General features: G+C 48.4%; 1 protein-coding gene across 3 annotated transcripts in view; it reads right to left on the reverse strand.

The window, feature by feature from the left end:
• The window catches only part of SPEG (striated muscle enriched protein kinase), a 110,691-nt gene that overhangs the window by 15,442 nt on the left and 77,988 nt on the right, over positions 1–17,261 (reverse strand). For all 3 annotated transcript variants that reach the window (XM_066611582.1, XM_066611584.1, XM_066611583.1), the window contains 18 exons: positions 15,969–16,198; positions 14,839–14,958; positions 13,927–14,031; positions 13,251–13,457; positions 11,084–11,207; positions 10,176–10,348; positions 9,621–9,733; positions 8,879–9,047; positions 8,100–8,193; positions 6,853–7,053; positions 6,627–6,687; positions 6,266–6,343; positions 5,879–6,051; positions 5,214–5,240; positions 4,693–4,845; positions 4,025–4,067; positions 3,754–3,822; positions 360–2,574 (listed from right to left, as the gene is read on the reverse strand). In XM_066611582.1, the coding sequence (XP_066467679.1) occupies positions 360–2,574; positions 3,754–3,822; positions 4,025–4,067; positions 4,693–4,845; positions 5,214–5,240; positions 5,879–6,051; positions 6,266–6,343; positions 6,627–6,687; positions 6,853–7,053; positions 8,100–8,193; positions 8,879–9,047; positions 9,621–9,733; positions 10,176–10,348; positions 11,084–11,207; positions 13,251–13,457; positions 13,927–14,031; positions 14,839–14,958; positions 15,969–16,198 (4,355 nt within the window). The remainder of the gene's footprint in view (positions 1–359; positions 2,575–3,753; positions 3,823–4,024; positions 4,068–4,692; positions 4,846–5,213; positions 5,241–5,878; positions 6,052–6,265; positions 6,344–6,626; positions 6,688–6,852; positions 7,054–8,099; positions 8,194–8,878; positions 9,048–9,620; positions 9,734–10,175; positions 10,349–11,083; positions 11,208–13,250; positions 13,458–13,926; positions 14,032–14,838; positions 14,959–15,968; positions 16,199–17,261) is intronic.

Below are 17,261 nucleotides of genomic sequence, written 5' to 3' on the forward strand. Positions count from 1 at the left end.
CACCCACTTGAAAAAGTGCCTCTTACCCAATTAGCAGGGGTAGATATAGTAATTTTGTACTATATATCCAAAATTAGCATGTTGGGGAAGTCCTAGGCTCCCTAGGCCTTACATACTAATTTTGTATATTTAGGGAGCATTTTAGCTCAGGATCTGTTCAAACATTTGAACTCCCACATCACGTAAAATGGTGGAGTCCAATAACAGATTCTTCATGTGGGGGCTTCTGTTGCTCTGTCTGAGCTCTAAAGAGACACTGCTGAGAGGTTGAACCTCCTGCTCCCCCTTCTCTAAAGGCCTGTGTAGCAATGTGCCCAAAATGTGCCTCTCTTCAATACTGACCCTGGATCTTTGCTTACCATTTTCCGTGGATGTCTCCGACTGGAAGGACTCTGTGGAGGGGACTCCGGCAGATTGCGCTGCCAGTTGGTTCTGGGGGATGCCCACCTGACGCAGGTTTTCACCCTCAGATGTTGCCCGACGCAGCTGAGAGAGGAAAGGAGCTCTCTTCTCAGGCTGCCTGATGTGATCACTGACAGTGTGGTCTTCATCGGCATGTTGCTGGGAATGGCTGCGGAGGTGTGTGGAGAGGCGCTCCATGGTGGTGCCAATCTTTCTGCGTACAGCCATGACAGGTGACTCACTGGAGCAGGGTTCGGCTTGCCCACTCTCAGAATCCTTCTTGTCCTTGGAAGTCAGCCCCCAGGAAAGCCGCCGGCCCTGTGTGCCTGTTCCCCCAGTTTCATCCTCCCGCACTTTCCTCCTCTCGGTGGGAGGGGTGCGTCGGAGTCGCATTGACATTCTGCGAATGAAACCTGTTTCCTTCTCCACTTCATGCAGATCCTGCACGGAATGAGAGCGCTCACCCAGGCGGCGAGAAGCCACTGATTTGGACAGTTCAAGTGGTGCACCCACTGGACTTGGACGGTATATGCCCTCCTCTCGCACCAGGGTCCCAGCCAGCTGCCGCTCCTCTGACCTGGAGAGAAGCTTGCGACCCCTGCTGAGGGAACCTTCCCGGCCTCTCTTGAACTTGGCCTCAAACACCTCTTGAGAGTCAATGTCCTGGATGTGTTTGGTACTACCGGAGGAGCGAGCTGAGGGGGGTGGCTCTTTGTTAGGTGCCAGTGCTGCCATCTTGGCATACACAACAGTGTGGGATTGCATATCTGCTGGTAAGAGATGGGGTACAACTCCTGGGGCAGCAGGCAGAGGTTCTGTTGCCTCTCTAGGAAGGTCCTTGGGAACCTCACCAGCCAGAGACTGCATGACAGCAGCGTAGGCAGAATACTTGGGTGCTGAGCCACCAGGAGTGAGCAGTGTTGGCTCTCTGAGGGAGACTTTGGTTTTTACAGCTGCTGGTGTGTCAGGTTTGGCCAGTCTGGTCAATGACTTGTCCTCAAATCCCCTGGGGGTTGGTCTCCTCAAGCTAGGCCTGGTGCTGGGTTTTGTTCCCTCTTTCTGCTCAGGGGTGGCTGGCTTGGAAAGAACTTCATGGGGCGTGTGGGGCCGTGACTCATTCAGAGCTGAGAGTGATGGGGTTTCTTTTAGTCTCTGAGCTTCAGCCAAGGGGATTTCTAGTGGTGCTCCAGAGCGGCGGTGCAAGGTGACAGGCTCCCCATCACCCTGGCTGAAGGAGCTGCTCTTCTGGAGGAGACGCCCTTCAGGGGGTAAGTGTTGGGGAGCTGTCTCGCTGGAGGCTGCACGCACCATCTTAGGTCCAGGGGAGAGGTGCTTCTCCAACCTGGGAGGCCTCACCCCCTTCTTCTCAAGGCCAAGAGTTTCCAGCAGTGGCCCCCGCAAGCCGCTCATTTTGCCATCCACGGGACTGCCACGCAGCAATCGCTGGCGCATGAGCTCCAGGCGCTGGGTGTATTCTTCCTCCGGCAAACCACCCTTCCTGCGATACAGGGTGCCAGGGCTAGGGCTCCGATGAGGCAACTCCATGGAGGCTGCCTTAGTCAGCCTTTTACGGGGCTGGGTCTCAGCTTCATCTGAAGGAAGGCTGAGCAGTAGAGCACTATCTGCAGAACTGCCACGACGCAATTCTGCCTTGCGTGAGGCTTTGTCAAATGTTTCTGGTGAATCTAAGCTGGAACCTTTCTTCAAGGCCTTCCTAGGGTACTCAGGCCTCTTCCGGGCTTCCCGTGTCTCCTCATCAGAAGAGCCAGGTTCCTCGGTCTCTGTGGAGCGCTTCCATGGCAACGTACCCTTTTGTCTCCTGACAGAAGGCTCCACGTCTTCCTTCCTCTTAGTATCCCCTCCAGCTCCCTGACCCTCATCCTGCCACTCCATGGATGCACCCTCCTCATCCACTGGAGCCCCATCTGGGCCTAGGGGCTCATCATCTGTAGGGATCTCTGTTAGGGACATGCGAGAGCCAGAAAATTCAGGCTGATGGGGCATGGGAATGTAGGGCAACTCTTCTGGGTCATCAGAGTCGGATGAAGAGGACAGCACTGAGGTCTCTTTAAGGAGGCGGGGAACAGCAATGGACAAGTGGCTGGATGTATCTTCCAGAAGTTCAGGGATCGGCCGGGGCACCATGTTGCACTTGTAGCTAATCTGAGAGCGCTGGGGAGAGAAAGCCTATTAGAAGGGAAGAAAGGGCTGGGGCTCAAGAAAAGATGCAGAGAGCTCCTCTCCCTTTGTACATATTATAGGACTTAGCTGGTGTAGAGAACAAATGGTTGAAAATATTGATTGTGGAACAATAAGCTTTCAGGGCTCATGTATCCAGAGGAAGCTGTCCTCTGCTGTAACACCTCCACTCCTATATCCAAGTCAGTCATGTAGAAAATTTCCATTCTCCTCCCAAAAAAGATAGAGACTCATTTAGCTTTTCTTGAATGAACTCTTTTCATAAAGATGTCTTTAGGGAGCACACAAAAGTGTGGTACGAGAACAGCTCTGTTGAAGAGATAGTTCACCTGTATGGGGAGGGGGGGAAGGACCAGTCTCTCCCATCACAGAATAAGGGCTTCCTCTCAAGAGAACAATGACTGCTTATTCTTTTTGCAGATTAGTCCCTATTCTGCATTTTGCATTCTGTTCCCTATTCTTATTGCATTAATATTGCATTCTGGTCCCTATTGTTATTGCATTAGTCAATATTTTGATTCAGAAGTGGTAGAAACAAATCGTTGATCAGCCCATTTGCCTTATTAAGGGTGCAATCCTACCCTGTGCTGGAACAGGCAAGCCAAGAGGCTTGCACTGTATCCAGCGCAGGATAGGGGCAAGAAATAGCTCAGCCAGAGGCAAGGGGAAACTTTTCCCCTTACCCCTGTGTAAGGCGCCCTCGCCCGAATGGGTCTCCTCGAACCCGCACTACCTCCGGAGGTGGCACAAGTCCAAGGAGAGGCGGAGGGGCTTCAAACCGCTCTGAACTCCCCAGGAACAGGGGTTGGGATCTGGCATAACTGCCGGATCCCAGCCCTGCCTTTCGCCTCCTCTGTCCAGCCCAGAGCCCTGTGTCGGCCCAGCTCGGCCGACACAAGACTCACTGCCTCTTTCGGTGCGGAGGCTTGTGTCAGCCTCCGCAGGCCGGTGTGCCTCTGCGAGCTGGCCTTGCCAACTCCCAAGAAGGCACTAACGTACCTTAAGGCATGTTTGCGCCGGCCCATGTGCAACTCAGGATTGCACTGTAAGGACATTGTCTGACTCCAGTCTGGGGAAATTTGCCACCAAACAACCAACTACCAGCACCTTGGCAGCTGCCAAGGAGTTCCCTGCCTCCATAACAAAATTTACCTGCCACTTCCTGCGAGATATGAAGAGTTTGAGATGATCAGTGCTGATGCTCTTGCCCTTGGCCAGTGTCTGAAAGAAACGGATGAATGGAAGGTAAGTCAGACAGCTGGAAAGAGTTGCTTTTGTTCTCTGAATATATGACAAGAGTGGCTAGAAGGAGCCTCTTACGCTCCGAATGTGTTTTTGAATGATTTTTCTCCTGCTTAATGAGAACCCAAACCAGAGTGGGTCTCATTGCTCTCCCTGAAAAGGTCTCAACAATTGGACTCACCTTGAACCAAGGATGCTCTAGGGTCTGTTCTGCATTGGGCCGCCTATTAAAAAGACAAGAACAAGTCAGGATGTGGAGATGGCATTCACTAGGCTAGGGGAAAGCTGTCTTTAGAGCAGTAGTGTTCCTGGAGGGGGGGCACAGCACTATGTTTTGCAGGCACCTCCATGCGCCACGTAAGAGGCCCCCCTTGCCTTCAGAGCCATTCTGGGTGATAAGAGCAACACGAAGGCATCTCCTCAGCTTTGCTCTTGCCATCCAAAATGGCTCTGAAGGCGAGGGGGAGGGAACTCTTACATGGTGCGTTGAGGTACCTGCAAAACTTCATGCTGTGCCCTTCCCGGGAATGCTACTGTGTTAGAGGCTCCCACTGGTTTTCCAGGTGTTCAAGTTACATTGTGCATACAAGGAGTAAGTGGGAATTTCTTTTTACACCAGGCAGTAAGACCCATCCTTTTATTCCACCGGGGGGGGGGGGGTGATTTTTCTCTCTGCCTGTTAGAAGGCATGGGTTTCACTTTCCTTCTCAGCAGAGGGGGAATTCAATGAAGCTTGCTTTCTGCCTGTCACAGTCAGAGGAAGCAAATGAGAGAGGTTCCTCTGTGTGTCCCAGCAGATGCTCAATTCTTGCCCCCAGTGTGATCCCCACAATACCCCACATTACTCACAAGCGATCATTAACCAGCACTTTGATAACAAAGCCTTTGGCCTCTCTTGTCAGTCCTGTGAACATGCTCTCCTCAAAAGCCACATTATAGTTGCGGATGTTCATGAGCGTTGTCTTGTCGTTCTCACCCACAAACGGGGAGATCCCTGTGAGACTGGAAGAAGGAAAAGTTAGAAAACCACCAGCAGTCATCTCTGTCCCCCTCCACTTCCCCAAGCATGCTTGGGGTAAATTCTTTAGGAATTTCCATGACCCATATGCATGGATGTGATGGAGGGGAGAATCAATTGGGATAGCTTCTCCAGGATCTTCCTTGCACCACGGGAACTGTGGAACCTGGCTCTGTGGGGAGCCAAATAGGAGCACTGAGTAAGAGCTTAGTGATGAAATGTCACCCTGGAACAAGAAAGACCCATGATCTTGATCCTACTTCTGCCACCTTTTATCTGTTAATTAAGGGCCTGTGAGAGATATGGGAAAGGCCTGGGTAGTCCTGGTCCAGTTTCCCAAACTGAGACTTACCAGAGATATGTGATGACTCCCACTGGCCTGCAAAAAGAGGAGAAACAGATTATCAGTGCCTTGATCAGCATCTGTTGGCACTATTATATAGCCCAAGTGGCTTCCAAGGGAAGACACCACTGGTTTGCAGATTATGTCACCTCAGGATCTTTGGGGAAGCCAGGCTAGTGCCGTCACTAGACAATTTGGGATCTTCAAACAAACAAACAAACAAACAAACAAACAAACACACTATAAGTGCACCACAGTCTGGAGGGCAGTGACAAACCATTGTGCCATGCTCTCATGCCCATAGTAGGCCTCAGACAAAGATGTGATTTTCTCTGCACTTAAAAGGAAATATCAGATACTGATCTCAAGAATAAAGGAAAAGCAGGTTGTACAATCTTGGAATTCCCCCTGTTCTTACTCTTCTCCATGCAACTCAGGAATGATACAACCTGGTCCAACATAAATGCCTTCATGCCCCAAGCACATCACAGCCCTAGAACAGTGTTTTATATGCAGGTTGAACATGCCCCTCTCCTAATAATCACTGTTCTTCATGCATGCCCAACATGTAAACTCAGGATTTTCCCTTTAGGTTTTCCTTCTCTACTTTTCTTCAGGGATGCGTAAGGTGCATGCACAAATATACATTATATCATGTGGTTGCTTCTATTTACCAAACATCGGTGACACTGGAGACAGGACTCTGGCTAACAATCTCTGGGCCTACAAATTCAGGGGTGCCATATTTGCAGTACTGCGGCTCATCTGGAGTCAGTTCCTGCGCATTGCCAAAGTCGCAGATCCTCACTTGTTCACTACCGAGTTCAGCCAGCAGCAGGTTTTCAGGCTATGGGGAAGAAGAGGATGGCAAAGCAGTAAGGAGCGTGCCCCAATAACAACTTGCTAGGTAAGTAAAAGTAACTCACAACAGTAAAATGTGCAGAACACAGTGTGAATGGCAACATATTACAGCAATAATTTATACAGCTCAGCTTCACCAAATGCCCATGAAATCCAGAAGACCCAGGAGTGGCCCACAGAGCACACTGGGATGCGCTCACCTTAATGTCAAGGTGCAGGATGCCTTGATGGTGGAGGTAGCTGATTCCTTCCAGGACCTGCCGCATGTAGGAGCGTATCTGCAAAGAGAGTAATCCAGAGTTATAATCAGTAAATTATAATCAAAGAGACAGCCACTTAGCTCTCTGGAGGTGGGGGTGGGACAGGACTGGAGCTCTAGCCCCCAACCTGTCATTGCCTCATATCCTTGGCCCATCCAAAGTGCTTTGATTATTCAGAGGAAAAGGCAGAACATATATCATTTAAATAAATAAAGGATCCTAGCAGGAAAACCCTTCCAGGATGATTAGCAGATGGAAATGGCCTTGAGGATCTGTACAGACTACCCCAGGCTTCACTTACTTCAGATTCGCTCACAGAGGGCTTCCTTGCTATACGTTCTAGCAGTTCCTCTCCAGTGCAGCTGCATAATCCGTCAAGGGAACAATATATAAAGCAGCAGAGGCCAACGTTATAAGTCCCTTCAACAATCAGATTCCCCAAAGCAGTGGCCTACTAAGCCACTGAAAATACTGCCTCCTGCCTAAGGGAGTGTCTCTCCCAACCACATTTCATAAATGGAGGATACAGCTCCATGACAATGATGATGGCATTCCGTTTCTCGAAGGCATCATGGAAATAGACGATGTGTTCGTGGTCCAGCTGAGCTAAGATGCCAAGTTCACGGCGTGCAGATTTCTTGGCCTTGGCACGGCATGGGATGAACTTGGCAGCAAAGGCCAAGCCAGTACTCTTCTGGGTCACTCGTCGCACGTATGAAAAGGCTCCCCTGAGACAGAAAGGGGGTCATCAAATGAGAATTCACCCAACCTGACTCTTTGAACCTCTCCTTCATTAGCAAAATGAAAGTCATTCTGCTTTGATCTCCACCCAGATGGCCAAGGTGGGAAGAGAACAAAGTAGCAACTCCCATGCAGGCAGAGGTATGAAGGGGAAGTGAGAGACATTTTTTTGCAAAACAGGCTCGGCCCTGATCCTCTCTAATGCTCACTAAGAAGGGCTTTCTAAACATGATTTAAAGGAGGGACCTCCAATCATGAATTAGGAGAAGTTCCACCACAAGATCACACGCATGGCCTAGGCCAGAGGTGCCCAAACCCTGGTCCTGGGGCCACTTGCAGCCCTCGAGGACTCCCAATCTGGCCCACAGGGAACCCCCAGTCTCCAATGAGTTCTGGCCCTCCAGAGACTTGCTGGAGCCCATGCTGACCCAATACAACTGCTCTCAGCATGATGGCCAACTGTGTGAACTGGGAGTGGGAGAAGGCTCCCTCCACTGCTTGTTGTTTCACGTCTGTGATGCAGCAAAGGAAAGGCTGGCCTTGTTTTGTGGAAGGCCTTTTATAGGCCATCAGCTATTGTAAGACCTTCATTCATTCATTCAAGTTCAATTTCTAATGTATTCATTTATGTAAATTTATTCAAATTTGAAATGTAAATTAACTCTTCCCCCCCCCCCCAGCCCCTGACAAAGTGTCAGAGAGATTATGTGGCCCTTCTGCCAAAAAGTTTGGACACCCCTGGCCTAGGCCATGCTACAGTAGGAAAGAATATTATGGTTTTTAAGTTTGTAAGTCATGTAACCTTGTAAGTGGCCTTCCTATTGAGGCTGGAAAGGTGGGATATGCATGTTTTAAAATATAAAAATAAATCTCACCATAACTTCAGCCTATCTCCTGTAATCAAAATATGCTGCCCTTTCTTTGAGGGAAACTAGATGTTGGGCTACTGTCCACCAAGAAATAGCCCAGCCCAAGCAGCCATAGACGCGGCCCATTTTCCTCCTCCTTGCTCACAGAGGTGATCTCCCCGCACCTGCTGATTTCCTCATGTACATCATAATATTCTGCCAGGCGACGGGCTGAGTGTGATTCTTCTTCGGCTCGGGAAGCATCAGAGTCTGGCACAGCTAGAAAACAATAAAGGGGAGAGTGGTAAGAGTGACGGATGAGGAGAAGAGTAGAGGCGGAAGAGAAGAACTTCCTTAGCAGAAACCTCTGACTCCTCCCCTGACTCTTTCTGCTCTCCTTTGACATTCATGCAACCAGGCTTTGTCCTACGTTTCACAATCTCACATTGACCCAACTTCCACCCCCCTCAAAAATTCTCCTGCTCCAGGTTGGTGTGATGTATCAGATACAGGTTGCCTGAACCTCAACAGGAAATCCATGGACTCTAGGGCTTAAACCAGGAACCTCAGGATTTTAGAGTAAAACCTAGAACATAATGTACTCATCAGATGCAGAAAGGAAGAAGGGTGTGTAGTCTAGCCGCTGTAACGGGCATGGAATGTAAACCTCTAGTTTGGCCTAGCCAAGCCAGCCAGAGAAGCCTGGCCTTTCCCCCTTGCCTGATCAGGAGAGTGATATCTTCTGTGACTGCACAGCAATCCCCAGCCTCCAGCTCTTGACCTCAGGGACTGTGGGACAACATCCTTTCCTTCCAGATCTGGATTCATGTATGGCCATCCTTGGCTCTAGTTTTTGATGACCAGCTGCCAGTCTTCTCTTTGTGTAGTGCTGGCATCCAGCGATTTCTACAAGTTAGCAGAACTAAAACCTGGTAGGTCTTATGGCAAGTATAATATCACCTACCTTTGCGAACAACAAGCTCTGCCTTGCAAGACACTTCTCCTGCCAGGTTGCGTGCAATGCATGTGTAGACCCCACTGTCCGGCTCGGTGGTGTTCACCACAACTAGCGAGCATTCGCTTTCTTCATAGACAAAGCTCAGATGGTTGCTTTCTGTCAGAAGCACCTCATCCTATGGGGACATTTCATTGAGACAAAGTAGAAGTTAGATGCAAGAGAAAATCTTTTATTGAGTTCTCACATGAAACAATCTGCCATTAAGCAAGCTACAAGAATGGTGGGACTCCTCCTTGAGCCTCCCTGCCTGAGTCTTCCTGATCTTTTTCTCAGTGGTTTCCTGCTCTGAAAGGCTCTCCACTGAGTTTGGTTATTCACAATACAGGAGAGAGTCTGTGAGGTGAACTCTGAAATGACTTCACAGCACTGGGTCTGAGACAAGCACAAGTCTGACCAACCATCAGCATTCCAGCAGAGAATGCACACCCCCACTTTCAAGCACCCAACCACACGCTACCTCAGCAAGGACCAAGAAAACCTAGACTGAGAATGGATTAGATTCGAAGGGCGTCAGCATGGCCTGGAAGAGGGTCAGGTGAGATATAATGGGTCCTCAGGTCTTAAATGAAGAAGCACTGATAAAGTGGGGCATGGGAAAAGGCTCAAGTAGGTGTGAATGGGAGCTTAAGAAGATGCCTCAGTCTCAGGCAATCCCAGCAGCCTTCCCCAGTCCTGGACCCACACTCACCTTGTACCACATGATATCTGGAAGGGGTTTGCCCTCTACCACCACAGCAAACTGTGGTGTCTCACCCACCCCAATTTCAATGTCTTCCATGATCGATTCAAAGCGGGGTGCCTCTGAGGATAGAAACACAAGCACTGTTGAAGCAGGGAATGATTCATTCAGCTTCCTCATCCACAAGCGCTGCCTGTCCCACTCCCTCCCTCTTATGAAGAAGGGCTCCATAACTTCCTAGCTTTGGCTATTTTCCATCTCCAGCCTCATGAGGTACCCTCATGTGAAAATCTTGGCCTGAACCAACTCAAAGAGGCAGATCCTCTGACAACAGACAGTGCACCCCTAAGATGCATGGTTGAGAAACCCTGCCCTTAGATTATGAGAACAGATTGAAAACCAGTCCTTTCCCTTTACGTGTGTCTGTAACCATCTGTAACCTTATCAGTCTGTAACCTTATCTGTGGAAGGATGCAGGGCATATTCTTCAGGAAAAGTATTGGGGGCAGAGCAGGGATAGAGGGAGAAGATGAAATGTGTGAAGCTCAGCTGAACATCTCATACCTGCCAACTCCAAGCTGATGGAACAGTGGTCATATCCATGTTGGTTGCTCACCTCGCAGGTCAGTTCACCCACATCCCCCCTGCCCACCCGGGAGAATCGCAATGTGTGCTGGTCATCATCAGGCATTCTCATCTCCCAGCTGGGATCACCATCCTTCAGCACCACACCGGATCTAGGAAGGATGAGGAAGAAGATGATGGCTGGGAAGATGTGGACATCAGTACCCAGCCTGCCATTGTATGTCTTCCACAGCTAGCAACGCTCCATCACTTTGCTTTGTCAAACTGCCTTATGGCTATGCTGCATCAGATTCAACTGTCCTGCAGAAAAATGGCCCTGTCACCTGCTTCTACATCTCCATAGCAAGGCCAGGTACCTCAGCAATAAGGACACAGCTGATGCCTGTTGAGAATCTGTTGACTAAGCTCCTGCTGTGAAGCACTACACATTTCATGAACACTGGCCTTTCAGAATCCATGGAATTCACAACATTAGCAGCAGGAAAGCCCTTACAGACACACCAGGCACCCAAGTTATACAAAATAAAAAATTGGTTGAAGATGTTTCAAGATCGTGAAAAGGCCCTTAGATTATAAATCTTCTGGGGACATAGTGAACCTACAATGTCCAGCAAAATCATTGTGGCACCCAGCCCAAAGAGTCGGTCAGGCTAAAGAAACAAACAAAATAGTGGAGTCACCAGGAGTACTTCCTACAGGTTATTCTGGGACAGTTCACTTTCTGTCCTTTTTCTGTTTCTCCTTGGCTCTCTTCCTCCCTTTCATCAAGATAGAGAACAGCTGTTCTCATGCCCAATCTTACCATTCTTCTACTACTGAGCAAACCCACCAACATGGTCGCAGAGCTGTGAGCTGGATATAATGGTGTAACTTGTGGGTTATTCTACCTCCTCCAGGTGACAGCAGCCTCTACGTGGTTGAGGGTCACCGTGATGCAGGCTGGCTGCCCTTCCACTGCATATACCGTATCTGGTTTGTCTAGGATCATGGGAGCCTCTGCCAGATAGGGACCTGCAAGAACAGCCATAATAGCAACCAGCACCAAGGACAGTTTGGCAGCCCTAAATCACTGGCTGGTGAAATAAGAGATTCCCCAGTTCCCAGGTAGCCAGGCTAGATTCCTTCGGATCCACGGGACAGGGACCTTGACTCTGTAGATTCATTCCAGATGCCATTTCTGTATATTTTTCAGTGAGTAACCACTGGGCCTTTGCACATGTCAAGATTAAGCACTATGTCAAATTGGCTGTAATATAATGTTCTAGCCAAAAGAAAGCCTACCTCTCAATTCTTATGTGAGACTTGCAGGTTATCAGGAACATGCTCCCTGCACAAGAATTTTTAAGGACATATATACGCTATGTACAGAAAGTGGCTTCTCTCTCTCTCTCTCTCTCTCTCTCTCTCTCTCTCTCTCTCTCTGTAATTCTGTGAGAGGAAGTAAGGGATCTCTAACATTGAATTCTTAGCATTTACACAAAATGACAAGTTCCAGAAACCTTTGGGGGAAGTTACAACAGTTAAACTGGTATAAAACTCACATAAATGTGTGGTGTAGAGAGGCCTCCCAAATTGCTTTTGGAATTTCCCCAATCCGGTATAAGAAGCATAATGGCCCTGTTCTTTGTATCAGTTTTGAAGTAAGTGGTACTGAACTCAATGTGGTACATCAGCCAGTTTTGAGTAAGGATAACTGGACCCATTCCTATGACTTCTGCCCCCAGCAATTCTTTTTGTTTCTGAAGTGCACTAGGTGGCCCCTAACTCACTCACTCACTCACTCACTCACTCACTCACTCACTGTCCTACCTCACAAGGATGGCTGTGAGGAAAAGAGTGGAAGAAAAGAGGAGAGAAACTTGCATGCTGCCCTAAGTTCCTTAGTCAATTCATCCATCACATCTGTTACGTGATCTTTTGCAACAGGGATGGAGGTGGGTGTCAGTTAAGTCAAACTGCAACTATGCAAAAGGGAAACACATTTTGCATAGTGAAAAGATTTCAAAAAGAAATGGAAATTCCATATTCCCTGGCATTTATCAGGCAGCATTATCTTTTTGAAGTCCCTTTCCAGGTTAAACTGGATGATAAGCAAAGCCACACTCTTTTTAATCTTTTAATGTGTGCTAGGTGGGCTATTTAAGACCATTGGGTGTCTTCTTTTTCCAGGCCTGGATGATATAGGACTCTTCATGTTCATATTCACTGTATATGAACTTATGCCATAAGGCTTTGATGCTGCAATTAGCCTCTGCCTCCTAGATTGGTAGAGAAAACTTCCTGTGCTCAAATGGACCATCAGAGAGCATTGAGACTAGCTAAAAACCAAACTGATTTTTTTGGGGGGGGGGGTGATAGTTATTACAGCTTAGAGCTTCTGGTTACTAATCATTACTCATATAAAAGGGGGACTCCCAGAGTGTCAGGGAATCAGAAGGACTGGGGTGATGGAAACAACCTGAGAAGAGGTGTGACCTAGTGGTAAGGGAGACAGCAAGCAGTTCGCCCAAATAAGGAGCCACTCCTGTTTCTTTTCCTTGGACTCTGGAGAAATGGTGATGTTCAAGAGATTGAATTTTTAGTCTTTTGTACTCTAACTTCAGTCAGCCTGGCAGTCTTTAATACCAGCCCAGCAAAGTCAGTAATGCAATATCGTATTTTATTTTGCTAAGTGACCTTGACGATTTGCTCCTTTTGCCTGACTATTTCCAGTTTTCAGTTGTATTTGGACTCCACTGAGTGACCAAGGCTTTAAAGGTGGTATATCAACAACTCAAAGGAATACTTGCTTTATCTGCTCCCTGCTCCCATCTGCTGTTTTAATATTTCCCACATGTATTCTCAGATATGCCCTGCAAAACCAGATTACACAACACAAAAACTATCCTTGGAACTCACTACTTTGTTCCCCACTTGCTGGGATCACCAGTTATTGCCAGGGGCCTCCTTTGCTCTCAGTCAAAACTTGAGGGGCAGAAGGAACTGACTTTGCTTCTCCAGCTCCATCCTCCCAGCTATTCCTACCTCTGGCCTTCTTCCTCTTTCCCATCTTACCACGGTCCAGGAGCTGCACAGGATCCGTGGGTGGAGAGGGCTTGCTGTTGGCTTTAGCTGTAGCTGTGATGACACGGAAGATGTACCGGATGCCCTTGGTCAGAGCCATGACTGTATAGCTAGTGTCACGTACACCTGTAGCGAAAACAGTCCAGTGGCTGCTGCCAGCAATCTGCTGCTGGAGCGTATAGGTCACAGAGGCAGGGTCTATATGGGAGAAGAGAGAGACTTCAGAAGATTGTCAGTGAAGCTCTGGACAACATAGCTAGTGTTTGGACTATGGACCTTGCTCATCCCCCATTCCTTTCCTCCCCTTCCCCATTTCACCAGAAACACTTCTGTTCAAGACAATGTAGCAGAATGAAATGGTAAAGTCTGAAGTCAGCTTGTACTATATCAAAGTTGGGATCACATTTTTGAGTGTTCCTCATTTTTTTTTTAACTTCCAACAAGTAGAAACTAGTACAGCAGGGAATGAGCTGGGCCACAACCTTTCTCTCTGACATAAACGTGTATGTAAAAGTCCTTATTTTAAATGCAGGAGAGCATTCAAAACGCAACTTGCAGCACAGCAATCTGAAGTGGTACAATCCACTACCTTGGGTTTGACCAACACACGTAAGCCCCGCCGCCCCACAATGGGTCTCCTTGAACCTGCACCAGCAATTTTGCTTACCTATAGCTGAGTCAAACCACTTGGGCTTGTTCCATTTCAGTGTGACAGCTCTGCCAGTGACAGCAGCTACAGTGGGAGGTCCATCAGGGGGAGTGGGCACCACATCTGGAAAAGACCCACATGGAAGCTGAGCACCCAAGCAGAGCAGATGGAAAGAAAAGGCAGGTGGACACTGCTTCTTGTTCAGAATTGCCACTGCCTCCCTCCTCCAGGCTGAGTATTTTCCCCCATCTGTGGATGCTTAAGCTATCTGCTCAGTGAATTCCAGACACTGATGACCTTTGAGCATGTTCTGTGGTCTTCCAGTAATTGGGCTTCAAAAAATGGAGGGCTATGAGCTGTGTCCTGGAGCTTTCCATGGCTGATTTTCTTGCTTCACATGAAACTAGCAAAATGAACCACTTCATATTGGGATAGGTTTCTTAGGACTTGTGTGTCTTACACATTACATTTTTAGTATATATTCAAGTGTTCACCTAACAAAATAACATGCAAGTGGCACAAACAGATATTTGGACACATGTTGAACCATACGGATCTTTTCATTGGAGAGACTGGCTGCAGCTCCCTACCCTGGTTTGCTGCCATGTAATGTGTGGAATGACTGTGAAAATCACACATGTCTAAGGCACTCTTGAGACTTCTAAATAGCAGCTGTACTGCCCCAATGGAGAAATCTTAATCTTCAATTGGGCCCAGGTTCCCCCATTCTCTAATCACAGCTGTAGGTCAGCCACCCACCTATAAATTCTTTCTTTCTTTGACAGCAGCCATTTTGTGACCATTTTCATTGGCACAGCCAAAAGTAATCCAAAATGCTCCAGAGGGGTAGCTACTGCAGCTGAGAGAGACACCTAAACAGAACATATGCTGGGGTGCCGATACTAAACAGGAACTCTTGCCAGTCCTTACCTGTGACATAAAGGTGTGCGTAGCAGGTGGCCTTGCCCATTTTGTTGGCAATGACACTTTTATAGACCCCAGCGTGGGCATGACTGACAGAGATGAAGACCAAGCGGTGCACATCCTTGTCTGCAAGGGGCAGTGGAAGATGGGAGAGCAGAAAAGGGAGAACACAGAATGGGGTTACAACTTTTGTAGAAGGGAACAGCCAATCAGAGCAGAGACACACAAACACCGTCACGCTGCTGGGGAAGTAAAATGAGAGGTGCTAGTCAGGTGGCAGAATCCAACAGGTGCTGTTGTAAGTGCACGGTGTCTCACAGATGAAGTAGATTTGGGTGGGAGTCAGAGTAACAAAAGGGCAACCATGCACCGCCAACTACTACAGGACCTGCTTTCAGAGGTTGCCCTGCCATGGGTCAAGATGCAGCAGCCACTTCAGGCAATAGTTTTGAAATATCATAAAGGGAGCACAAAGAGGGAGGCAAACAAATCTGGGCACAACTCACCAGTAAGTTCCACATAAGCATCATTGAAATGATGAGAGCTGCCCAAGTCAGAGCTCAGCTCCTATTCATTCCAATCAGGCTCACATGGGAGAACTTCTCAGTAGAACATCTCCTACTCAGTAGAACTAATTAACATAGATTAATTAGTAAAAGGAAAGAACAGGTGGACGACCTTTGGATTTTCGGCTTCAAGCACAAACGTTTCAGCCTGACTCTCTCTTTCCTTCATTTGGTCCTATAGAAGATGGCTCACTGGATGCCCCTGCTCCAGCTGACATTTGCATCATCATTGATGGGCGCTGAGGCCCATCTCCCTGCAGAGGGCTCACTGTTCCTGGCCTCTGCCTCTGCCCTCTTTGCCTTTTCCATCTGCTGGGTTATTTGACCTTTTCTTTTGGCCCAAAGGGGGTGAGCAAGATAACAATGGTAGTGGAGGAGGAGGAAGAGCAGTTACCATGACTTGCTCCCTCTCACCCACCCAGCTTGCCCAGACTCCACCAGCTCTTCCCTTGGTAAGCAAGGAGGCAGCAGTGGTAAAGAGGAGCTCGAGCAACCACAGAAGCTGGTAGCACTGGCAACAGGGGGGAGGTGAGTCTATGTGCGTATGGAAACCCAAGGGGTGCAGCATACACTGCATCATCCGGCGATCATCAGTGCTCTCAATGCGCTGGCCTTTGTGGAACCAGGTGATGGAAGGGTATGGCAGCCCGGCCACTTGACACTCTAGCACAGCTTCCTTGGATTCCACCACATCCAGGTCATGCAGGGGCCTCAAGAAGTCAGGCATGGTGAAGCGTTCCACTTCACTCTCTGCTTGCTCTGGTTCCTCTGGGATAGATGGCATCTTCTCCAGCTTGGAGCTGCAGGGAGAATGGAGCAGGAGAGAGACATAAATGATAGTAGTTAGCATGGCCCCAGGGCTCCCCCATTCATGGAACCTCACAAAGTCCCATGAAAAGAAGTCAGACAGGGCCACAGATGTAATCATCTGCCCCTATCCACTGGTCACAGGAGAAACTACCTCCATAGGCAAGCCATTATCAGACCTCATAGGAACAGGCACAGGCAGAGTTTAAATAAAATACAGCCCAGACAAGAAGGAAAATCATGAGAGTTTCTTGCAAATACTTTCCAGGGTGAAAAAGCTCCTGGCCAATGAATTTGGAAGCTCTCCCATCACTGATAATGGGACATCAGATGACCCCAATTGGACTGTGAAAGTATCAAACAGATTTGGGTTATTAAATAATTGCAAGGAAAATACACTAGCTCAATCTAATCTTGCTGTGGCTAGGAAGGGAGGGGACAAGGACTCCAACTGCTTTATTTGGTAGCTAATATACAGAGATCTGTGGCATCAAAGGTAGGGGCTATGGGGGCAAGCTGTCCCAGGTGCAAGGTTCAGCAGAAGGCAATACGACACTGCCCAAGCCTCACTTCAGTGATTTCCGGGATACTTTGAGCCCAGCCGCCATGCACTCTCACCTTCGATTGTGTTTTCGCAGCTCATCAGTGAGAGCACACAGCAGCAGGGCCCCAAATGGCCTGAAAATCACCAAAGGGAGATGGGCTTTTGCATTTAAGCCCATATGCAAGCCTGGAAGGTCACAGTGACATAATTATGTGTCACCCCCAAATGTCTGGAAGGTAAGCACTGCCACTCTGGGTGCACTCTGAGGTAGGAATGCTTCTGACAGAGACAATCAACAAAGCACAGAGAAATAAACCAGGCACAGTCCACCAAGGAATACACTTCTCTGAGCTTTAAATTAGAAAATGGGAAGCTCTTGTCATCTGTGCACTGTATATACCGTCTTGGAGCAGTCTTATGTAGCTAGAGAAGCAGGTTCTAATAGCCATGGGGCTGGCAGCTGGTTGTTTAAAATAACACCGCTCAGAATTCAAACCAGTGCAACTGCATCA

This window comes from Tiliqua scincoides, chromosome 1, assembly GCF_035046505.1.
Source record: "Tiliqua scincoides isolate rTilSci1 chromosome 1, rTilSci1.hap2, whole genome shotgun sequence".
Taxonomy (NCBI): Eukaryota; Metazoa; Chordata; class Lepidosauria; order Squamata; family Scincidae; genus Tiliqua; species Tiliqua scincoides.